Here is a 26,699-nt window from a genome sequence, read left to right on the forward strand (position 1 = left end):
TTTGCAAATTATATATTGTACTAATATTTTTGACACATTTTGCTTCAAAATTTAGAAATTTAAAATCAGCATTATTTTTTTTCTAAATCATGTATTCTTTGGTTTTTAAAATTTCAGATCATATTTATTTACCAAATAATATTTATATTCTAGGTTAATTTCCTAGCAACTATATCGTTTTCATTTCCAAACTTTATTTTGTTGAGCAATTCAAGCAAAACATTGTAAATGGGCACCTTTTCTGAGCAAACTGATTTTCAAATTTATGCATTGCTTGAATCGAAAAAAAAAGTTATTTTTCAAAATGAATGCTTTTTAACCTGCACTTTTTAAAATTTTGCAGAATCAAGAGCAGTGGTGGTAAAATTTTGTTCAAACAAAAGAGAGTTTGATGAAAGCCAAGCTATGAATTATTTAAAAAAATGTGTTTGTCCAAAATTCACAATCTGATTTTGAAATTTCAAAATAATCATTTCTGAAATGAGCATAACATTTCACTAAAGTTTTAATTCAAGCATTTAAAATCGAACCAATTTTTTTTCGAGATGTCGCACTGAAAAAACTAATTTACCACAAAAATTTTAACTTTAAGATGCTGTTTCTTAGCAGCCAGCAGTCCGATCAACAAAATCTTAAAATAAATGTTTATTATTTTAGTGTGCTTTTCTTTATTTTACATTTTTAAATTGCCAAAAAATCGACATTTTTCGAAAAAAGGTAACTTTTGCCTATGAGCAATTCTCTGAGATTTCGGTCATTCGATTTTTTTTGTATTTTTTAATCCGGCTGAAACTTTTTTGGTGCCTTCGGTATGCCCAAAGAAGCCATTTTGCATCATTAGTTTGTCCATATAATTTTCCATACAAATTTGGCAGCTGTCCATACAAAAATGATATGTAAAAATTCAAAAATCTGTATCTTTTGAAGGAATTTTTTGATCGATTTGGTGTCTTCGGCAAAGTTGTAGGTATGGATATGGACTACACTGAAAAAAAATGATACACGGTAAAAAAAAATTTGGTGATTTTTTATTTAACTTTTTGTCAGAAAAACTTGATATGCAAAAAAATACTTTTTTTATTTTTTTCTATTTTTTGATATGTTTTTTCAAAAAATCGAAATATTGGTCGCAAAAATTTTTCAACTTCATTTTTCGATGTAAAATCGAATTTGCAATCAAAAAACTCTAGTGAAATTTTGATAAAGTGCACCGTTTTCAAGTTATAACCATTTTAAGGTAACTTTTTTAAAAATAGTCGCAGTTTTTCATTTTTTTAAATTAGTGCCCATGTATGCCCACTTTTGAAAAAAATATTTTTGAAACGCTGAGAAAATTCTCTATATTTTGCTTTATTGAATTTTGTTGATACGACCCATAGTTGCTGAGATATTGCCATGCAAAGGTTTAAAAACAGGAAAATTGATGTTTTCCAAGTCTTACCCAAACAACCCACCATTTTCTAATGTCGATATCTCAGCAACTACAAATCCGATTCACAATGTTAAAATATGAAACATTCGTGAAATTTTCCGATCTTTTCGAAAAAAATATTTTCAAAAATTTAAAATCAAGACTAACATTTCAAATGGCCATAATATTGAATGTTTGGCCCGATCGGAAATTGCTTTTCAAGATACAGATTTTCAAATATTTCCATGCCCATTTTGTAAATTTGTACTTTGAAATAGAAAAAAATAAGGTTGCAAAATGGCTGCAAATGACATGAGGAATGCATGGAAAAAGTATCATTAAAATTCAAAAATACTGGGAAAAACCAAATTGTAGTGTGTGAAAAAGTAGTGGGAGCATCGGTAGTCAAGCACATCTTTTTTCGTATGAGGTGTGATTCCTACATATAAAATTTATAAGAAAAAGACTGAAATTCCAAACATTCTTTTTCATTCAAAAATAAATTTGCATACAAAAGGAGATTTGCTGATATGATGCTAAAATTTACCATTTTTGATTTTTTGTTAATTTGTTAAACGTCTTTAAAATAAATTTCATTTTAGGGGGAAATGAGGATTGTAATTTCGCAGGTAAAAGATTTTTGAGGTGATATTGTGCATTGTGATTTCGCAAAAATTCTAATTGTTTTCAAAAGAGCTCAAACATATTCCTATTAAATTTTGTTTGTTATCTTTATATTTGGAACGATTCGGAAGGGGGGGGGGGGTTATATGTTGTCCTCTACACTTCTATTTTTAATTACCCAGGAAGCAATAATCGAAGGAAACTTTTTCTGACAGACGAAATATCAACTAAAATGAAACCAAATTTGAAAGTTCGAAAGGGTGAGAAAAGGCTGAACAAAAAGTTTCCCCATCTTCCCGTTCCTCCAATCCCAAATTCCCGTTTATCAACTGTTGTCCATCTCCCTTTAGTTATCATGGCCAACTCTTCACCCTGACGCCTCACCGAGTTTCACACTCATTTCTCATCATCACCATCGCGCCATCGCCGAATCTTTCTGCCGCTTGTGATGATGTTATTGGGACGCCCTGGAAAAGCCCTTAAGATTGCGTCGTGTTTCCGGTTCCGGTTCTTTTGAAGGGACCAACTTTACCAACGGCAAATCCCGAGGCATTAAACCTTGGACTAGGCATTTATACATTAATATATAAATAGAACTTCGGCCGAGGTTGATGTCGGAGCGAGTCTCGGATGTCGATAAAGTTTCGGATAATCTTTTTATCTCGGATGGCCAGACCGATCCCGGAACGGAGCAGTTTTTGACAATGGTTTGAACGAAATGAAGGGGATTTGTTTTTTTTCCTCTGTTCTTTTGGCTCGTTCATTTTTCCTGGGTGTCACAGCGTGGAAAAGTGGAGAACAATGACACCGGGTGTGGGCTATTTTTGGGGGGCAAGTTTCATAAATTTTATGGGGTCGGCACGTGGCGTGGCCTTCTTTGTTGGTGTGCTGGCTAGCAAGCTCTGGCAAAGGTCAAGTGGGAGGAAAATTGAATTTGCGGAGAATTGACTCAATTTTAAGCTTACTACGATGGGGGAGTAGTTGAGTTGGAATAAGACGTAGACTTAATTGATTTGAGAAGAGTTTTAAATTGATTTTGGGATTTTTCCTAAAAAAATACCAAATGCAAATTCAGACCAATACAAATTTTAAAAAGAGCCTTACTTTAATGAAAATAAGATAATTCTCATGAATAATTAATTTTCGATTTTATCTTTAAAGCAGCCCCCTTCAAATGGATAAATCATGTAAAGCCTTCTGACTAGTTCCAGAAATTTCCAATCCCAACCGCCTAATCTCACCGTGCAACCTCTCAGAACCACTTTACGACGGACTAGTTCCGCCAAATCCCGCGGGCAATTTTTCATAGTCAAAGAGCATTAGCGTCCAATTTCATCCCGGTTTATGCTCCAGGTTGACTTTTCAAAACGACAATTCTTCTCCCATTTCACACGCCCCCCGGTGAAATCCTGGACACAATCGGAACTCAGAACGAGAGGACAATTTCTAATTCCTGACGCCTTTTCTTTTCTGTTCCCGGGAAGGACTTAATTTATTAAAAAGCCCCACCCCCCCACAGAGGGCAAATCAGAAGGGGGCGAAAAAGTACCCGAGGGCAGTTTGGCAGATTGGTCTTCTTTCTGTCTGGTGTCATTTTAAAATGTACCCTCACCTCCTTCCCCCTCCCCTTTTTGCTCGGATGACACCTTCCGGGAAAAATGGAATTGGTTGCTCCAGGGATGAGATAGAGAGACAGTGCGAGAGTGAGTGAGGTGAAAGGCAAGATTAAATACCAGCAAGCCGGTGCTGGTGAAAAGCAGCAAAAGCTTCGGGAAAATAAAAAGTGACGGGAAAATTCCTCCGAAGGGTGAAGCGATGCTGGTGGGAGCATTCCTTGGGATTGAGGAGGGCACGGAGGGAACTTGTATTTTTTTTTTTAAATAAAAACAGACATTAATGCTTTTAGAACAAACAATAAGTTTACGAGACGTTTTTTAATGATGGCGGGAAATAGTAAGGATAAATCTTTATTTAAGATTCAGGAATACTACAAAAACTTTTCGACAGGGTGCCTTACTCGTTTTTGTCAACAGTTAGGTTTATGTTTTTTTAATTCTATTTTTTTTAATCAGTGTAATAAACCTTACTATCAATATTATGTCTTTGAGCTCTTATTCAAGCCAAAAAGTGGATAAGTCAAAAAATGCATTAGAATTATTAAATCAGATTTACTAGGACCATCATTGAAAATTTGCTTAAAAATTGCCCATATCTCATACAGTCCACCCAAGTAACATTTTTTTCCAGGAGTTCTACCAGAGCTCTTCAAGATAGCTACAGCATAGCAGTTTGGACCGCGGTAGGATAAAACTCTCTTCAAGTACTTTTCCAAACTCCTGAAGAAGTTTTGAAGAGAATTTTATCCTACCTCGGTCCAAACTGCTATGCTGTAGCTATCTTGAAGAGCTCTTGTAGAACTCCTGGAAAAAATGTTACTTGGGCAGACTCCATTATCCGAAGCCTCGATTATCCGAAGTTACGATTACCCAAATTCGATTATCCGAAGGTTTGTATAGGACTTCGGATCATCGAATGTTTTTTGAAGTTTATGCCCCTCGACCCTGACCAAAGTCGAGGGGGTGGGCAAAAAAATAAAAAAAGTATAAAAATTTAAATTACGAGTCATGGTTTCAACATTTTAATGAATAAAGTGTTTTAAAATGCATAATACACCTGTACATATGTTTTGCCATCATTAGTTTCCAAAATATCTAAGTATTTACGAATTTTTTTTTTTTTGCAAAAAATAAATTTTTGCGGTGCTTTCATTGGAATTTCATAAAAATTCAAAACATTTTTAAACAAGCCCAAACATGCTAATTATGATTATCAATGCAGAAAAATGCATTTTAGATTGTTTTCAGTTGATTAGACTTCTTGCTTCAGTGGTCTTCAACCAATCTTCGAAATTTCAATTGAATTCGAGTTTTAGGGTGTACAATGGAACTTGTACTTTTTGATATTGCTAAAAAATGATGATAGCCTTTTTTTCAATTATTGAGTTAATTTATGAAGATATCTCAAGATGTATAAAAAATAAAAATTTAGTCTAGAATTTTATCTATAATTTAAATATTTATTTAAAAATTTATAGTTTTTGATTGTTTAAGGATTGCACAATAAACGAAATTTAATTGAATTGAAGGTTTACTTCAATTGAATTATAACTTTTTATGATTTGAACTGGAAGCCAAAATACATTTTAAAATAAGTAATATAAATATGTTTCTTTGTATGTTTTGTTTTCAATGAAAATTTTACCATGCAATCTTGCTAATATATTTTTTACTTCAAGTAGTTGCATATATTCTCAAAAGTTTTTGTCCAAAAATTCAAGGAGCAAAGAATAAAACTGCTAAATTTCAATGTAATTATAATTGTAATTATCTAAAAACAATTTAAATTGCATTCCCTTGCGTTTAGAATCATTTTAAATATGTTTCAGATGATCATAAAATATTTTGAGATACATTGAATTTTCAGTGAGTAGTACTGCAAAAAGTTTTTACCCCAAAAAAATATCGCTGTTAAAACATAGATTTTTTGAAAACTGATTGCAAAATTCTTGCATGATTTTTTAATTTCTTATATTTTTTTGTCCCGGCTCCTCGACCTCGGCCAAAGCCAGAGGGACACAAATTTTTAAGATATTTACATCGGCTTTATAGTTTTTTGATTACTTGCATAGTATTCAAATTAAGCACTTTTATTAAAATTTTGCTAGTACTTTTTTACTTTTTTTATTTTTTTATGGTTTCTACGTTTCCCTCTTTCCGGAAATATTTTTTTCGAGAAGATCAGAATATTTACAACAAATTATTAACACTTGAGACTCGTGATTGTTTACCTAAAAGGTTTAAAAAAAATATATCTTCGTAAAGCATTTTGAAATTGCAAAAAATAACATTTTTTGAAAAAAAAAATTAAAATCCTGAAACAAGAATTTTCAGGTAATTTTCAGTAATTTTATCCCAAAAATTGTTTAAAAAAAATAAATTAACAATATTTTCAAAAAAATTGCTGATCCTTTTTTGGTTTCCTAAACATATTTAAAAAATCTAAAATTAAAAAAAAGTATTTTTGGGATTACAACTATCCTGAAAAGGTCCAAAAATTAAATTCACTTTTTGCTTTTTGGGTGTTTTTGAAACCAAAGAGTCTGGGATTTTTCAAAAAAGCTTGGAACAAAATATGATCCACAAAATCATGAAAATAAAATTTTCATTTGTATCATAATTGTATCATTTGTATTTTATTGTATGGCCAACTCACAAAATTGGTCAATGTTTCGTACAAATAAAAATAATATAAAATTATGAATCTCCAAATCTGCGAAATTGTAAAGAATTACTCTAGTAAAAAATGCAAGCCTTATTTTTTTCGAGGCAACTAAAGAAAAGGCTGGTAAAAATAAAAATTTTATTTCTTTTATTACGTAACGCAAAATTTGAGATTTCGTTATTCTTTGAGATCATGAAATTATATACTTTTTAGAAACGTTTTACATACATATAAATTTCAGGTAAAATTGTTAAAAAGTTAGAATTTTGCCTAAAATTAGTAAAAACTAGTTTTTTTTTATAAAATTTGTTCTAATGGAAATACCTATACAATGCATTCAAAAAAATCCAAAAATGCATTCCGCTTTCCAATCCAAGCTGCTTTGAGAAAATCATGATACTTAGAGAATATTAATATTATGCTATTCTTCAACATTTGCTAAACTAAAGTAAACAAAATCTTTGAATTTTTCAAAATTTTATGAAAATTTCTTCTTGAAGATCTTTATACACTTCTCTACCACGGTCAGTATGATTCCATACCATTTTGTAAGTATTTAATGTTTAATTTTCATTTTGACTTCGGTTCAGAATCATAATTTTTTTTAACGATTGATTTTGGTTTTTAAATATGGATAAAAAATATTTTAAAACACATTCTTTCCAAAACCTTTCAATTAACAGTTAACAACTGTGAATTACGGCCCTAAAGGAGTTTTGATTGACCCAAAGTATAAAGTAGCTGAAATGAAATTTCTCAAAAGTCCATTAAATCATAAAATAATTTGAGAGTGAAATACTGCAAAATGATTAAAATACTCAACATTATTTAAATGGTGTATTTTCGAGTATTGATATATTGGTACGCAGTTTAAAATGCTGATTTCAGAAAAAGCATTCAAATTTCTCTCCGTGTCCCACTCCCCTTATTGCACGCAGTGCCGTTGAAATCGTGGGAGTAATTTTCTACATTTCTGTCATGTTTGATCAGTGTGCGACGCGCGGTGGACTTTCTGGCGGCGTGGGAGTCGGGACAAGGGAATCGGAAAATCTCCCAAGCTAAGCTCCCTTTTGTCTCGCTGACTCGCTGGGGGTGGCTTAGCCCTGGGTCTGGCGAGCAGAAGCAGGAGGAAATGTGTGTAATTACATGTTGAGCAGGAGCAGAATGAGTTGGAAACGACGCAGTCGAGCAAATTGTCCGCTAGATTGCATACATTCAGGGGCTGTGAGGGTGTTGGTCGGATAAGATGATTCAATCAAGTGGGAGAGATTTTCCGAACGATCGTCCTTAATAGAATAGAAAATTGCTACTAGGGGGGAGAAGGAGGGATAGTTACAATTTTCCAGAAGAATGAGAAAATTGTTCCCATTTTCCACCGCCAACAGCAACGGCAACGGCAGCATCCGGTGGACCATTCAACACTCATCTAACAATGAGGCAAGAAACACCCTTGGAGAAAATGAGGGAAAAAAGCATCCTCCGGAAAACGAACAAAACAGTCCCGTTCCTTTCCTCCCATCAAATTTCAAGCTTAATTATGCCAGGAGTAAAATTAAAATGTCATGAAAATAAAACGAAATTCTCACTAATTATAAGTAATTGAATTATGAAGATGTGTCCTGCGAATCGTCACCGTCCTCTCGTGGTGATGTCCTTTTTGCAATAATTTTTTTTTTCTTTGTGGCGGCGCCTTTTTCCGGTTTGTCCTTGATTATGGCGTTGCCTGCTGCTTCGTTGCTGATGGCAGTCAAGGCGGTGGAAGAAGAAGATGGTTTGAGAAATTAGCAATTCAAATTGGTACGACGACTTTTTGCTGCTAAATATGATAGGGGTGACAAAGACATAGCATCAGCATGATGAGGTGGAAAAAAAGCACACCCAGAACATAGTCGGGCGCTTTAATTAAGATGTCGAGTTGGCGATAACTGTGTGGTAAAATTGTGCTTGGTTTTAGTTTTAGTTTGGTAATAATGAGATGCTAGAAACAAAGCTTAAATTATATTAGCAGAATTTTAGCAATATATCAGTGCAGTACAAAATACCTTAAAGTAATACCAAAAAAACAGAGTCAAGTGAAATTTTATAGAAATGGTCCTGATTTTTGGTACAAATTTAATTTGTAGTTTATTGAGATTATAGTTTGACTTTGTGCAAATTTCCTTAAAACGAATCAAAACTTAAGTAGTGATTATGTTTTTTTCTCCATAAATTTATAAAACTCTGCAAATCTAGAATTTTAGAAAAAAAAAATAGATTTTTCTCCCGACATTAAATAAGTTAGGCCGTCGCAAATATGTTTTGAAGTTCATTTCTTTCATGGTTTTCAATATGGGTGTCAATCGAAAAATGTGGAATAAATATTCCTAACAATTGAATTTATGGAAAAAAGTCGTTTCTCAAAATTTGAGTAAAACAAGTTATAAAGTTTTGAAATTCATGTAAATTTTGAAGATTATTGAAAATATCCATCGTATTTAAGGATTCTAGGCAATAACATTTTTACGTTGTAATAATTATGCAAATTTGATTAATTTAATGTTTATATAATTATAAAAATTAAAAAAGGATTCTTTTTGTGTTTTGGTTATTGCAAAAATCGATTTGACAAGTCGGTTTGCTAATAAGCACATTACTATAACAAATATTTGAGTAATTTGAATACTACGATTTTTTTTTTAAAGTTTTTGTATAAAATCCCCATGTTGTAAAAATGTATTGAACATTTTTCTGTTTCAAGAAGTAAAATATCATGAAATAAAAACAAAATTTACGATTAAAAACTTTCATTATTTAGTTTTAAAAATTTAGTATTTTTTACAAAATACATTCAAGGTTGTGAAAATTTAGTAAATTTTTGAAAATTTCACAAATTTGAGTTTTTTCCGAAAAAAAATTTTTTTTATGGAATTATATTTTGTACCATAACATCTTGTTTATTTATTGAAATATCACAGTTCTATAATATTTCCTGTACAAAATTTAAAAGGTTTGATATAAATTGTATTGGTAGAAATGAAGAAAATTCTGTATTTTTTTAGATAATACAGCATTAAATTTTGTGAAAGTTTAAGTGATTTGTACAACAAACTTTAATGGTTTGAAAAAATCATCCAAATTAGTATTTCTTTTAAAATACGGTGTTTTTAAAAATGTTTTTTCTTAAAACGTTAACTTAAAAACTCAACTCGAAAACGGTAAATTTGAACAAAAAATAACAAAATACTTTTTGATTCAAAATTCACTACTTTCCAGAAATAACTATTTCTTCAAAAATCATAACTTTGCGAAAAACGAAAAATCCGTCATACGTCATATAGCTAAAATGAAAAAAAAAATAAAAATTAAAAAAATATCGAAGGTGATAAAATTGGTCGAAATCGAGTTAGGCCGTTGCTAATATTTTTCAAAGTTTATGTCACCCCCCTTCAAAATTGGTCCGAAAAATCAGGGGGCAGGATTAAAAATATTTTGAATTTTTATGAAATGCCAATGTGCAGCACCGCAGAAACTTTTTTTTCGCAAAAAATAATTTTTTTGTCAATACTTAGACATATTGGAAACTAATGATTGCAAAACAACAGGTGTTTGATGCATTTTAGAATTTTTTTTTATTGAAATGTTAAAACCATGGCTCGTAAATTTAATTTTTTAACTCGTCGAGGGACATAAACTTCAAAAAATATTTGCAACGGCCATTGCAAAAAAAGTGAATTTAAAAATTAATATTTAAAAAAAAATATTCAAAAATTAATATTTTTCCGTGTACCTTTTTTACGACTTTATTATGGACAGCCCCCAAAGTTGAATGTAAACTTGTTCGGAGGAACCATGAAAAATTGCTTATTTAGACATAATAGAATCAGTTTTTTTTTGCGAAAGTTTAGAGATCTGTTCTGTAGAAAATTGTCTGAATTTCACCTATATTATGAGAATCGTCGTATTTCTGCCCCAAACTTGAGACAAACTTATATAGTGCGTGTTGAAACAATGCACAGTGGGCGAAATGGAACCCAAAATCGGACTTAATTGAACGCAGCTGGTTTGACGGCATAAATGTGTCAAACTATCAAGTGAAATCGTCATTCTTATGTAAAATTGTGTGATCTTTACGATAAAAATATTTTCAGATTTTTAAAATCTGACCTAACATTTGAAAACGGCCAAAAATGCTTTTATAGCGGAATTGGGGTTAAATGGACCCTAGATGATTTTTGCGGTGCAAGTGGTTATTTTCACTGGATTACATTTTCACATAAGTTAAGTGCATATTGGATGGCCGCATAAAGCCTCCGCTCCACTATGGTACATTGGGTGGCCAAGTTTCAAAAAAGTGACCTTCTCCAAATATTTTTTGGCATTTCTTTCTCGAAAGTAAACATTCTAACTAAGAAAAATCCAAATTTTCAAAGCTCTAAGTTTGTTCATTACGGAGATACGCAAGTTGAAAGTCAAAAAATGGAGTAAAAAACTAGCGTTTTTCGTAAAAAAAGCTGATTGTTTAATTTTAACATAGCTCAGCCATTTTAAATATTTCGTTAGGACAATTATACATCGTTGGAAAGGTAATGAGATAAGCTTTGAAACTATTAAAAGATAACTGGAGCATTTTTTTGACAAAACTTATTTTTTTGTGTTTGTTAATCGAGTACTTTTTTTGCTAACCGATGCTAAACATGAAACTAAGATCACTTGAAAGATTGGATCATAATCTAACATTGCTGAAATTTCCAGCCTGCGATTTTTTGCGTTTTCGGAGATATGCCATTTTGAACATTTACGTTTTATCGAAATTTGCTGCAATCTACATATGCGCCCGTTTATTTCACTTGCTTTGCCCTACTTCGTGGGCATCGTCGCTTCAAAAATCAATACCTGGTTTCAAGAAGTTCGAAATGACTTTATTGGAATTTTCTGTTGCCTACATTAAAAATTGAGTACCTTTGTCAAAATAAGGTATTCGTACCGAAGTTTCTCAAGCGAAACTGGAGAATCTCAGTTTGATACCGTAGTAGTATTCAGCAAAATATTGACTTAGCTTGATGAATTTTGCGATCAATCCATGAAACTGATCCATATTTAATTTAATATTTAAGTACAAAACATCATAAAAAGTACCTTTAACATATCCGGAAGCCGTCAAACTTTATAATCAAATGAATTTTCATGAACAAGAACATTAGGATTATTAAGAATATGTTTTGCATTTTATCGTTTTACTTCATAATTAATATTTTGAATAAAATTATTTTTTCTGTTATTTGATTTAACAATTAAAATTTTCGCAATTTATGCCCATAAGGGTGGGGTGGGGGGTCTCAAGTTATATGGCATGGACTCACAAAAGAAACACACAGCAGTAAATAATAAATATTTGACTTAAAATGAATTTATTACGCTAAACAAAATTTTGTTGCAGGAGAGGAGGGGAGGGGGGGGGGGTGAAAGAAAGAGGAGGGAGGGGTTGTGTCCTTAAAGTGGGGATGTATTAGCTTATCCATAATTTAATAATATAAACTTGCAATACAATATATACGCAATTCTGTTGTACTTGCAAATGTATGGAAAGACTATTTATTATAAACAATCAACTATTGAAAAACATGAAAAGTCATAAAAATCGATGTATATCATCCCAATACCATACAATTACCCAAATTTGTATGAAAAAACATTTAAAAAGCAAAAAAATAATTTGGCCGCCTGTTTGTATGGAGATGGCCCATAGTGCGCTCTAAATACAGACCGATTTTCAAGTAAAAATGTAAAAAATGGGGAATTGGGGCAAAACGGACCCTTTGCCGTTTCGTGCGGTGGATGAAACCATTACCAATTGATTCTCTGGATTTTTTTACATAAGAAACACTATTTTTCATACCAGGGAACCAGTCGCGTTCAATTAAGTCCGATTATGGGTTCCATTTCGCCCACTGTGGCAATGTTCGAAACATGTTCGATTTTTTTTTATTTCTCTTTAACCGAAATATCAGTTTATCTATTCCAAACTTTGATTTTTTAGTGTATTTTAAGGGAAACAATAAACAATTCTGTCAATCTATAAATACAAAATAACAATTAATAAATTTCAATAGAAATGATTTTTTTTTCAAAAAAAAAAAAAAAGAATCAAATAAATACTCACAAAACCACAAAAAAGCTACTGTTAAATAATATTTCATGATTCATTCTGATTGAAAAACGTGTGCAAAACAAGTAAAATAATTTTTTTAACTAAATTTCCCATTCTTTCCCTTCCCTTTCCAGAAAACCGCTGCATCGAGCTCCACTCCCCGGACGGCATCCACTCGTGCATCCTGCGTGCCGTCGACCCCCAGGAGGCGACCACCTGGTTCAACGCGCTGCACTCCGCCATCGGCAAGAGCACCCAGAAGGCGCTGCTGGACGCGAACCGCGCCCTAGTGGCGATAATCGGCGAGCTCAAGTTCATCGGCTGGCTCAGCCGGAGGTGCAGTGGGGAACCGGTAAGTCCCCTACCCCGCCGGTTCTGAAAAATTACAAAATCATTTGCGTGCTTATTTTCTCCCAATCATCCGGACAATTTGTTTTCAATTATTGCCTTCTGGCCTTCTGGTGCTGATTGTTTGGAGTCGGGATCCGGAACCAGAACCAGGACACGGAAATTTCGATTTTTTGTTGAATTCATTTTAAGCTTTATTATTACGTTGTTATACGTTCTTGAACAATTTTCGATTTAAAATTTGAATTTTGAAATTTTAAAAAAGATTTTTTCCGTGCCACTATGTTCATCTCCAGCGAAGCCCAACCAAAGCTCAAAGTTCTGACTTTTGTTACTTCTCTATCTTCACACACAGAATGGTCGCTCCAGCTCGGAAAGCTCAGACGAATTAGATAAATGGCAATCAATTTTCGTAGCCGTCACCGATCGTGAATTTCGGTAAGTACTTTCTGATGTTGTTCCTCTGCTTCCTGCCCCTCAAAGTCCCTCTCCCGTGGGTGGCTTTTGTTCAGCCGCGGGGAATTTATTGTTCAAAAAAAAAAAACCCGATTTAATCCCACCTGGGGTGAGATAGAGCCTTTCTTACTAAAAAATATAACAATGGTAGAACTTTTTTCAATTCATAACATCGACTTTGTTTATTTATAACGTCATCACAAAAGAAAGTCTTATGATGAAAGCAAAGTATTATAAATGATATGATTTCCAAAAGCAATTCTCACCAAAAGAATTAATTCTATCGTACAATATGCTTGTACGTTTGTAATCAAACAAGCGTTTATGACAAACGCGATCATAGCAAGCTTCCCATGCGCCAGTGACAATGCACACCGCGGTTTTGGTTTTTTAGCTTCGGTGAACCGCGTGTGCCGCACGGTGCAGGGAAGCTAGCCTAAGAAGCTTCTAAGAAAGTGACAGAGTCAGAGATAGCTATTTTCAACAACCGCACCACTACACACTCAATCGCGAGAACCTTAGGTAGAAAGCCATTGGCGTCGCCAGCATTGAAAACATTGAAAACGATATAAACGATGAAAGCTTGGAAAGCTCCTATTGGAATCCAATGAACCCTGTTAGATAAACTTACGACAAATGAAGTCTACATTTAGGCGTTTTTAGGAGCGCACGGGAAACAAATTGATTGTAGCCGGATGAATGTCCTATGCCACAAAAGATTTTAAATAAACATTGGACAGATATGTAAGAACGGACAGGGCAAAAGAAACCGAAAAGCTACGATATCTTACATGTTGTAGAAAACATCGGTAGACAAGCTACTACAAACGAGTATAAGTCGAGCCAGCAAATATATGCGCCAGCATTCTCGCGCCAGTATTCGAAGCTCAACTTGACAACTTGTCGACTTGGCGACGAAGCGTCGAAAATCGATGCAGTGTGATTTTTTGACGATTTTTCCGTTTAAAATTCATGCAGAATCGACATATTTACGAAGATGAAAATGACGTCCTGGCTTAAAGTAAAACCTATACCTTTCTTTAGTAAGAAAGGCAAAAAGTAAATCGTTCTAAAAATTGATCGGGATTGCCGATCGATGTCGAATTTGTTTCAGATGCTCACTCATGGTCTGTACTATGAATGTAGCAAGAAATTTTGAATAAAATCAGAAATGAAAAATGTTGGCGATGGTCACCAGGTGGGCTTTTACCTTTTTTTAGGGATTTTTTTTCTTTTGGTAGGTTAATCAAACGGCTCTAACTCCAGAACCAGATTATGGATCTGGATGAAAATTTGGGAGGTTGTAGAACTCGAAAAATGCAATTTTTGAGATAAATAAAAAATATGAAAATGAAAAAAAATTACCATATTTTCATTTGAAAACTGTGTATTTTGTTGAAAAGTCTGGCCGCATCCGAAAACAGATGGATATTTCGAAATTTGCGTGGCAACTCGCCCAGGTTCAGCACACTAGCTTTCATCTGCACTCAGAAGAATCGAAATCGGATTTATGGGAGCTGAGAACGGCGCGACACAAAATTTTGCAAAATTTTACCACATACGAACATCACTCGACCTCCACGGAATTTATTTTCTCAAAATTCGAGGATTCGAGATAGACGAGTTCTGTCAAGGTGAATCGATAGAGCGTCGAAAATCGATGCAGTGTGATTTTTTGACGATTTTTCCGTTTAAAATTCATGCAGAATCGACATATTTACGAAGATGAAAATGACGTCCTGGCTTAAAGTAAAACCTATACCTTTCTTTAGTAAGAAAGGCAAAAAGAAAAAATCGTAAGAGGATACCGAGTTGGATAAATATTAGTCCTGTTTCTTGTGCTCTTCAATTGGGAAAGTGAAAAAAGAACACTGGACAGAGGACAATAAAACTGTGGGGGATTGGGAAGGGAGGGTGACAAGTTGAAAGTAATTGGAACTGAAATGGGGCGGACAAAATGGGCGGTAAATTTTGGAGAAAATCGTGCCAAAAGCTGGCAACGTGGTGGTAGAAGTTGTCCTAAGGGCTTCAAAGAAATGTTTAGTTTCTGGTTTTGAATGTCAAGTGAAGCAGGATTGAAAACAGATGTCTTTTATTCTTTGTGTTGTTGGATCAATTTGATTCCATTCCATTTAAATTTGCGTGCACTCAAAAGAGATTTCTAATGGAGGTTACGTAAAAAAGTTTCAACAATAGTTTTGTTGGTTAAAGATTCTAAAGAAAAATCTTTGATTTGGCAAAAAAAAAAAATGACAAAAATGACAAAAATGACAAAAATGACAAAAATGACAAAAATGACAAAAATGACAAAAATGACAAAAATGACAAAAATGACAAAAATGACAAAAATGACAAAAATGACAAAAATGACAAAAATGACAAAAATGACAAAAATGACAAAATGACAAAAATGACAAAAATGACAAAAATGACAAAAATGACAAAAATGACAAAAATGACAAAAATGACAAAAATGACAAAAATGACAAAAATGACAAAAATGACAAAAATGACAAAAATGACAAAAATGACAAAAATGACAAAAATGACAAAAATGACAAAAATGACAAAAATAACAAAAATTACAAAAATGACAAAAATGACAAAAATGACAAAAATGACAAAAATGACAAAAATGACAAAAATGACAAAAATGACAAAAATGACAAAAATGACAAAAATGACAAAAATGACAAAAATTACAAAAATGACAAAAATGACAAAAATGACAAAAATGACAAAAATGACAAAAATGACAAAAATGACAAAAATGACAAAAATGACAAAAATGACGAAAATGACAAAAATGACAAAAATGAAAAAATGACAAAATGACAAAAATGACAAAATGACAAAAAAAAATGACAAAAATGACAAAAATGACAAAATGACAAAAATGACAAAAATGACAAAAATGACAAAAATGACAAAAATGACAAAATGACAAAAATGACAAAAATGACAAAAATGACAAAAATGACAAAAATGACAAAAATGACAAAATGACAAAAATGACAAAATGACAAAAATGACAAAAATGACAAAATGACAAAAATGACAAAAATGACAAAAATGACAAAATGACAAAAATGACAAAAATGACAAAAATGACAAAAATGACAAAAATGACAAAAATGACAAAAATGACAAAAATGACAAAAATGACAAAAATGACAAAAATGACAAAATGACAAAATGACAAAAATGACAAAAATGACAAAAATGACAAAAATGACAAAAATGACAAAATGACAAAAATGACAAAAATGACAAAAATGACAAAAATGACAAAAATGACAAAAATGACAAAAATGACAAAAATGACAAAAATGACAAAAATGACAAAATGACAAAATTACAAAAATGACAAAAATGACAAAATAACAAAATGACAAAAATGACAAAAATGACAAAATGACAAAAATGACAAAAATGACAAAAATGACGAAAATGACAAAATGACAAAAATGAAAAAATGACAAAATGACAAAAATGACAAAAATGACAAAAATGACAAAAATGACAAAATGACAAAATGACAAAAATGACAAAAATGACAAAAATGACAAAAATGACAAAAATGACAAAAATGACAAAAATGACAAAAATGACAAAATGACAAAAATGACAAAAATGACAAAAATGACAAAAATGACAAAAATGACAAAAATGACAAAATGACAAAAATGACAAAAATGACAAAAATGACAAAAATGACAAAAATGACAAAAATGACAAAAATGACAAAAATGACAAAAATGACAAAAATGACAAAAATGACAAAAATGACAAAAATGACAAAAATGACAAAAATGACAAAAATGACAAAATCAAATCTCTGCTCCGTCAGTAACAAACTGCCCTCACATGTGCTCTAGTTTTGAAAGAAAAATTGCAAAACTTTCCCCTCACAAAACTCACAAACTAAATCCATCTCAACTGCGGCAAACAAAAGTGTCATTCGGCCCCACCACCCTACATCCAATTAAAAATCACCGAAAAAGTTTACAACCCCTTTTGAGAAGAGTTGCGACGAAGTTTGGGGGTGGAAAAACTATTTCATTTGCGAAGGGGGTGGCAACAGACAAACCGCGCGATGTTATGTGTAATTTATCTAAAGTGATGTAGATCAACACAACTGCAGCAGCAGCAACAGAAAGGGAAATTTTGAGGAAGGGAAAAGTTCTCCTCGCTGGCTAAAGATTACACTCGACACTTGAGACAAACCGCGCCAGCCAGCCAGTAGAGTAGAGCAGAGCCATCAACGAACTAAACCCCGCCTCCCACCCAGTGCTTACTTTTTGCTGGGGAGAAGAACTTTTGCCACTCAGTTTGGCATTCCTGCTGCTGTTTTGTGGTGGTGGTTGAGCATTATTTCTGTTTTGGCTGTCGGATAAAATGTGTGTAATTTGTGGGATTTTAGTGCAGTTTAATGGTCACTTAAAGATATCAAAAGAAAAGAACATTTCTGTCTCGTGATTTTTTTGTTTTAATTTTTCATTTTAATAAAATTGGGATTATGCCAGGTTTTCATTTACTTTTCACCTAGGAAGATATCTTCATTATTAATTTTTTGACTTTTAAGTCCCTCGACTTTGACCAAAGTCATGGGGGAGAGAGGAAATATAAAAATTAAAACTAATTTGAGATACACCAATGTTTAAGTTATTTATTTTTTTATTTTAAAAAGTAATGCCCATCCTTTTCCATCTTTTCAAAAATATATAATCGAAAAGCTCCAAAAATGCTTAACAATTTGTTTTTTTTACATTTCACGGTGATCCAGACCACGAAATTTAGTGGAAAATTGATTTTCCGAAAAATTGTGACGTTCTGGAACTTTGGTGTCTTCAGAGTAGTGCAACCAGGGCCACTTTTGGCTTGGTAGAAAATTAGGGTGATTCAAGATTAGGCTGTTCTCGAAAATCTTTTAAAACTTTGAAGGAAAATTTTTGTAGGGTTTGCCCAACAACTTTGCCGAAGTCACCAAAAATTTTATTTCGCAATCTACGCCTTTTTCGGCCAAATTTAGAGAAAGTTTAAAAAATCAGTTTTTTGAACGTAGCAATTCACGGTTAAGTTTTGGAGAAAACTGATGTTAGGGTCTTTTTTAGAGCAATAAAACATTTTCGTTTTATGAAAAGTCAATTTGAACTTAAAAGTCAAAAGTTACAGCAATTTTTGGGTAAATTTTTTGCAATCGAAAAGGGAGATCTGGGACTACAAGCGCTGAAAAAATGTCTGACGTATTTTTCTTCAAACTCGAGATATTTTCATTTGAAAATGTTTAATTTTCAAACACCGCCCCTCCGTCACGAGATTTCGAAAAATGGATTTCGGATTCGTGTTCAGTTACCAAAATGTCCCCTTTCAAGCAAATCATTCACGGAAAAAAGTCAATTCTTGAAATCGATAATTGTGTTCATGAATTTTAGAACCGCGAAGGAATATATTCACGTGTATAGTGCAAATGCATCATACTCATTCATAAATTCCTTCGTGGTTCTCAAATTCATGATTTTGCGAATTGTTTTTTCTTTTGTGTAGATGCGTCGGGGAAACTTTTTTCAATTTATTGCGAGTTGGAAAAATGGCCCATTTTTTAAAAGCTATGATTTTTTTCAAAAGATGTTAAAACTATCTTTATAAAAAAAGTTGACTTCAGTTTCAGATATCAACTTAAATTTCGAAATTATGATTTCTTCAAATTTCTAGTCGATAAAGTGCAGAGTCTTAAAGCCAAATCCACCTAAAAGCAATGATTGAACTCAAAGTGTCTGTTTTCATTCGTATCAAAATATGAGAATCGGAAAATTTTCTAAAAAAAATGCTCAAAAATATTTAAGATAGGGCTGTATCTATGCAACCCCAGAAATAATGATTTAATAATTTTTCCAACATTTGAAGTGATCTTACATGAATGTTTTTTTATTTTTTAAAATATCAAGATTGATTTTTTAAATTTTTAATAATGTAAAGAAAGTTAAAAAAATAAAATCAACCCTTAAAATTTAAAAAGAAAACACTGTAAAGACCATTGTAGATGTAAGAGTTGATTTTATAATTTTGAAGTCAGTTTTTCTCGAGAAATCCGAACATTTTACATATTTTTTTTCATTTTTTGACATTAAAAATCGGTCCAATATTTCTTGGAAACTAAAATAAAAAAAAATTAAGTCCAACTTTCTAATTTTGAAGCAAAAAGTAGAACAAGATGCTTTATACAATAGTACAGTTATGCTACCTAGTTATCCTACCGAAAAATTGCAAAATATCATTAAATTATGAAAATATATATATATATAATATATTTTTTTCCTAAAGTCGATGTCTTTTTAGATCTGTGGCCCGAAAATGAAAAAAAAAAGTGTAAAAGTACCTTCTTTTTACTGAAATTATAGGAAATTTTAGTAAAAAACACAGCCAAAGTTGACCCCTAAAAAATGACATTTCTAAAAACATTGCCAAAGTCACATAAAACAAGTCAAACTTCCAACCCAATTTTCTAAAATTTCTAGAGTTCTTCTTTCTAATGCTTTTTAAAAGACAAAAATTGGTCGAAAATGGATTTTTGGTGATTTTATAGATCGAAACCCGTCTAAAGGCGGGGTTAGGTTGTAGAGGGTTAACAAACCCACTCTGATCGACTCAATTATTTAGTTAGACCCAAATATTTTTTTGTCAAAATAAGGTCAAGTTGAAGGTGCTCATCAATATATAACAAACATTATTTATCCATTTAAAATGCAATGAAAATATTTTAGACTTGATAAAAAAACACGTTTTGAAAGACAATTAATTTATCTTATTAATCTTTTAATTCAAGAAAAGGTCCAAATTTCCATAACAAACCCACAATTTGTCGTCCCAATAAATCAATCACCAGCTCCGACCTTTTATCCCTCGTCCAAACAGGGGGAAAGCGAAAAATGGTCACTTTCCACCGGACTGATTGTTACACACACTCACAGCCCCGCCCCAAATCTGGAAATGTGTCACATTTACAATCACGCTCTTTGACTTTTCCTCGAAAACCACCACCAGAACTCTGCGCTTCCCAAGAGATGTGTCCCAAGACAAAACCCACCCACACACACACACAGATGTCGAGGAGATTTGCGGTTGTCACTTGCTGGCAGCCAGAGTTCCTGATGTGGGTCCTCCTGGCATGGCTTGCTTTGGTGCGCGCAGCAGCAGCACCATGAGAAATGAGACTTGAGCCACTTTGGCAGCAACACTGTTGTTAGGTTGGGGGTGTGTGGGAGGGAAAGCAGCACATTTGAAAGATGGGATTACCTCGGTTGTCACACATCACAGTACGGTGAGGGGGAAGACACTTGATTTGCTTTGGTCGGTGCAGTGTTGCCAGAATGTTTGATATTTAAAAGTTTGGAAATTTTTTATATTTTCAAAAGATATTTTTGGTTTAGAAAATTTCTAGTGACTTTTTAATTTTTTAACAGTTTAGTCAATAATGATATCACTATTTTTGGGCAACACTGTCTCCACTTTCTTCCCTAGTTCAAGAAGCAGAAAGACACATTGAAAGAGAGGGAGAAAGCGAGATAGAATGCATAATTAATTTGTCAGTTTAATTTGATTTGTAACATTATAACACCGTCGCCGTTTGCCAACGTTGGACAACTCGGCCGGAACCCGGAAACCCGGAGTGTCCTTGTGCCAGAAGAACGAAGGGGGGGGGGGGAGTTGAAGTTGAACGGGCATAATAGTTTGCTAATTGATTGCAACCAAGCCAAGGTGACGGGCAGCCAAGAACTCAAAGGTGAGCTCGTCTCACTCACTCACACACCCACAACCACAGACGTCGTGTGACGGGCACAAAGCTAATCATATTAAGTTGCTTGTACGAGCTTCCGGCACGCACACGCTGCTAGACACGGGGAGGGTTCTGTATGTGGGAACAAACCGGATTAGGTCCGCTTGCCATTTTAATCCACATTAGGTTGCTCTCTTGCTGAGTTGCATTTGGAGTTGAGCTGTCTGTCACGTTGTGGTTGGATTAGGGAAAAGGGGGTTTTCTTTTAGCTGGGAAATTTTAACACTTGCCTCTGCCATTTATCGTTACTCAATTTCGTGTTTTCTGTAACTTTGAAAAATAAAAGTTTTTTTCTAAAACATCGCTTACATTTTCATTTCACTTTTCCTCAATTTTTTTAATATTAATGATATTTGCTTCAAAAAAGTTTGCCCACGGATCAACACTTCCAGATTTTTGTAGAGAAGTAGTAAACATGAATTTATACGATATTAAAATTCTTTTTTCAAAATTTGTTGCAAACTATTTTGATTTTTTTTTTTTTGTCAATAAACTTTAGTTAATAGTTGAAAATTTAATTCAATTCAATTCAATTCATGTTTATTTCTTGTACTAAGCATAATACATTTTGTTTTAACTTATAAACTAGTGTACTGCCCATGTTCGCATAAATGTCCCATATGCAAAAACAGCAAACTGAGAAAAAGGCATTTGAAGTTTGTCCCATACATAAGGCTACGTGTTAAGTTTTCACGAAAAAACTGGATTTCCTCCCGATTTCTAGAACAAAGTACTGGATGTTATAGGCTCTTTAGAAAGAGCACACGATTTTGAACCAAACTGCATCAATAACTCAAAAGTGATGAAAATGCATATGGGACATTTATGCGATCATGGGCAGTGTAGAGTTATGGAGATCCTTGCAGCTACAGCATTAGCAGTAATCATTGGATTAAATTAATTTGTTATACTTGGTGAGATTTAACGAAAGCAGAAAAATTCAATTACAAAAAACTACTAATTGAAAATTAAACGGAAATGTTTTATTATTGAATTTTAAAATGTTTTGAAAAAAATATTATTTAAGTTAAGTTCTGGTAGTAAATTTTTATTTTATCCGATATCGCATAAATAATATTGTTGAATTCCTTTAATCATTTTTTTAAAGATTTTTATCAAATATCACGATATCTCAGGAAATATAGGACCGACATTTAATGTCAAGAAATGAAAAATGTTATGACATTTTATGATCTTAAAATGTGTTTTCTATTACAATTTGTAATTTTGGGGTTAATTTAAATTTTTTGGCTTTCTAACAGTTAAAAAAAACTTGTCCAATATTATTTCAAATTTTGTGTTTAATATTTTGAAATCAGTTCTGGATTTTTTTTTTTGAAAATGTTCAATACCGTCAGTGGGGGTGACTATGGGTCAAAAAACGAAACACCTCTCGAAATTTCTTTATAACAAAAACAATTTAAATAACATCGAAAATCTTTCAACGTAGATTTGTTCTTAGATAGTTTACTAACGTTTTCCCAAAATATGGTGGATTTTGATGAACACTACCTTAAATGCCAATAGTTTTAAAATTGACCCAATCTCACCCCTTAGAGGGGGTGACATTGGGTCAAATGAAACTAAAATGATGCTGAAATACAACGATATGGTAAAAACAAGTCATCCAACAGCGTTTCTTGTTCGAGGGAATCGTATTGACTCGCTTTAATGTTTGAAGTGGAGATTTTCAAACATTTGGGTAGTTTTCGAGCAATTCTAACAAAAATATAAGAAAAATGATTTTTCGAGAGGTCATTTTGGCCAAAAACGTACCCCAACTTTAGACAGCTGCCAAAATAACAGGATTTGTTCTAGGAACGAGATTTTTTCAGCAAAGTCATCTTAAGATGTCCCCTACACAACCCTTTTAACAGAATCCAGTTTCATTGATAATAACCTGAGAAATTGTAAAATCCGTAAAAAATCACTTTGACCCAATCTCACCCCCCAGACCCAATGTCACCCCCACTGACGGTAAACAAAATTTTCATTTTCTGCTTTTTGGTTGTTTTTGAATACTTTGAAGACTCTGGGCGGATTCAAAACACCAAAAATGCAAAACAAAATGTTTATTTGTATTTTTAAGCAAACTCTTCAGTTCTTCTCAAAAGATCCAGAAATTTTTTTTTACAAATTTAGTAAATGTTTTTAAGATCATTTATTTAAAATTTTCCGATCATTAAAAAACAATATTTTTAGGGGTGGACAAGCATAGTTATGGCTTTTTCAAATAAAAATCCGTCACTTTTAATACAATCATTACTTATAGGTGGTTTTGCCTCGGAAACAGTTTAAAAAATATTAAAATTCTTTTTTGTTTTCAAAATTGAAAATTATATCGAAAACTAACGTCAATTTATTACTTTATTTTTAACATCTTTGAAAAATCATGCCTTTAAATTATGGCAACACTGTGAAATTATATTTTTTACCTAATGAGCAGTTCTCTAGGATTTCGGTCATTCGATTTTTTTTTTGTATTTTTTAATCCGACTGAAACTTTGTATTGTAAACTTATGTATATTGCCATTTTGTATCATTAGTTTGTACAAATAATTTTCCACACAAATTTGGCAGCTGTCCATACAAAAATGATGTATGAAAATTCAAAAATCTGTATCTTTTGCAGGAATTTTTTGATCGATTTGGTGTCTTCGGCAAAGTTGTAGGTATGGATATGGACTACACTGAAAAAAAAATTTTACACGGTAAAAAAAAACTTGGTGACTTTTAATTTAACTTTTTATCACTTAAACTTGATTTGCAAAAAAAAACACTATTTATTTTATATGTTTTAGAGGACATGAAATGCCAACTTTTCAGAAATTTCCAGGTTGTACAAAAAATCTTTGAGCGAGTTATGATTTTTTTTTCAAAAAATCGAAATATTGGTCGCAAAAATTTTTCAACTTTATTTTTTGATGTAAAATCAAATTTGCAATCAAAAAGTACTTCAGTGAAATTTTGATAAAGTGCACCGTTTTCAAGTTAAATCCATATTTAGGTGACTTTTTTGAAAATAGTCGCAATTTTTCATTTTTTTTTAAATTAGTGCACATGTTTGCCCACTTTTGGAAATAATATTTTTGAAAAGCTGAGAAAGTTCTCTGTATTTAGCTTCTTCGGACTTTGTTGATACGACCTTTAGTTGCTGAGATATTGCAATGCAAAGGTTTAAAAACAGGAAAATTCATGTTTTCTAAGTCGAAAAAAACAACGCTCATAGATTTTTTGCACAACCTGGAAATTTCTGAAAAGTTTGAATTTTATGTCCTCTAAAACATATCAAAAAATAAAAAAAAAGTGTTTTTTGCAAATCAAGTTTTAGTGATAAAAAGTTAAATAAAAAAATCACCAATTTTTTTTTACCGTGTATCATTTTTTCCAGTGAAGTCCGTATCCATACCTACAACTTTCCTGAAGACACCAAATCGATCAAAAATTCCTTCAAAAGATACAGATTTTTGAATTTTCATACATCATTTTTGTATGGACAGCTGCCAAATTTGTATGGAAAATTATATGGACAAACTAATGATGCAAAATGGCTTCTTTGGGCATACCGAAGGCACCAAGAAAGTTTCAGTCGGATTAAAAAATAAAAAAATTAAAATTGAATAACAAAGACCGATTTCGTAGAGAATTGCTCTAATATCAAACGTTTTATCATCTCAAACAAACCAATTTTTTCACGATTACAATTACCAGTTACATTACACAATTACAGTAACAGTTAGACAGTAACCTATATTGTATGTAGATTTGTTTGATCGACCTAACGATGCAAAATTGCTTTCTTGGTCATGGCAGAAGCACTTACAAAGCTTTAGACAAATTTGCACAAAAAAAATCCTAAATTGTCAGAATGGTGAGATAGGTTTCGATTAAATTATGATTTCTAAATATGATTAAATATCAATAATACCCATTGAGCGTCACTACAACTAATAAAGTCGTACTTGACTAATTAATCCATCGTAAACCACTGCATAGCACTCATGGTGAATCAATTAGGGTTAATTTCCAACACTGCTCTTTAACCGAACCAGTCTATAATTAATTTTAAATTACGTTACAAATTACAACAAAAAAACCTTCAACCTTCCAACCACGGCAAAAATTGCACTTTTTACTGATGGTTTTACGACTTGCACCATTACCGTTTTTTGTAACAACCCTGCTCTCTCTCTCTCACACACACACACACACACACACACACACACACACACACACACACACACACACACACAAACATTTTTTTTTACCTCGCTCGTTCACGTGATGTAAAAATAATAACGGGCTAACGCAGCTCGGCGGTGGCCCCAAAGTGGCCCCGCTGCCGTGAGGTCACATTATCCAAATTAAATGGCCATCAAGAGTCGGAACCCCTTTCCTCTAAACGTAATTTTCAATTTTCCAACCTTGTCCCAAATCACGTTCAGGAAAAAAAATCAGTGCCCCCTCCTTGCCTCACTTTTTAACTCGCTTTACAAGTACTGATTTTTTTTTGTTGTTCAAAAATAAAAAAGGATATCAGACCTGTGTTTTGTTCTTCACCGGAAACGCGACGACCGAGATTCAGTTTCCTCGAACTTTTTTTCTCACCGTTTTTTATTTTTCATGGGAAAAGGGTGCGAAGCAATACATTTGCATATTTGATTATGCCTTATAAACATCTTCTTCGCCTCCCCCCAAAACCAAACCCTTTTGATCGTGACTTGAGGGGGGAGTTAAATTTCAAAGTCAATGGGCTAAAAAACATTCAAAGCATTTTCGAAACAATGTGCCCGACTTTGAAGATTCTTTTTTCCACCCCACGCCTACTACCATCGGCGCCAAATTTAGACTGCCAGACAACCTTTGTTTATTTTGAATTCGAAGAATATTCATGAATAATCATCACCCCTGAAATGGCCTTTTCATATTTTTATATTCTTTTGTTATTTCTATCTCAATCTTTGCAGGTTATACGAGAGCGCCCCCTGGTCGGTGGAGGCTTGGAGCAGACCCTTCGAGTGCTGTCCCCTCGTGACTACGCGGTTGGCTGGCGCTGGCAACACTTCCACCGTGGGTTCGAATTCGGTAAGAGATATTTTCAGTGCATATTGAATTGCATTTTATTTATTTTTTTTCCGCTCTACTCAATTTTTGAGGTGCAATCTAGGTATTTGCCAATTTTCTGTTAATTTTAATTTTCCTCTGTTTTGGAGGTCAGAGTCGCTGTTCGCATAAATGTCCCATGTGCATTTCCATCACTTTTGATTATTGGTGCAGTTTGGTTCAAAAAAAATCGCGTGCTCTTAAAAAAATATATTCATTACTTTACTTTTGAGATCTGTAAGATTCTGATATTGAGTTATAATATTTTGTTGGACTTTTTTTTAAAGAAAACTCCAAATAAACAATTTTATAAAATAAAGAATTTAATTATAAGCACATTCACTGGATTTTGTTTCAAATGTAATCAAACAGTGATTTTTTAACGGTTTTTTGATATGCTGTTTTCTCGAAACATTTTATTTGAATTTTTGTATCGGGCTTTTTATTAGTTGTTTAAATAAGAACAGTCATTTTCAAAAGCTTTATTTCAAACCAAATATATGCCAATATAA

The 26,699-nt window shown here is 32.7% G+C and overlaps 1 protein-coding gene across 1 annotated transcript in view; it reads left to right on the plus strand.

Moving 5' to 3' along the window:
- The window catches only part of LOC6037447 (beta-1-syntrophin), a 307,964-nt gene that overhangs the window by 272,955 nt on the left and 8,310 nt on the right, over positions 1 to 26,699 (plus strand). The window contains exons 6-8 of the mRNA XM_038252886.1: positions 12,578 to 12,795; positions 13,147 to 13,229; positions 26,052 to 26,169. Coding sequence (XP_038108814.1) covers positions 12,578 to 12,795; positions 13,147 to 13,229; positions 26,052 to 26,169 — 419 coding nt within the window. The remainder of the gene's footprint in view (positions 1 to 12,577; positions 12,796 to 13,146; positions 13,230 to 26,051; positions 26,170 to 26,699) is intronic.

This window comes from Culex quinquefasciatus, chromosome 2 (assembly GCF_015732765.1).
Source record: "Culex quinquefasciatus strain JHB chromosome 2, VPISU_Cqui_1.0_pri_paternal, whole genome shotgun sequence".
NCBI classification, from domain to species: Eukaryota; Metazoa; Arthropoda; class Insecta; order Diptera; family Culicidae; genus Culex; species Culex quinquefasciatus.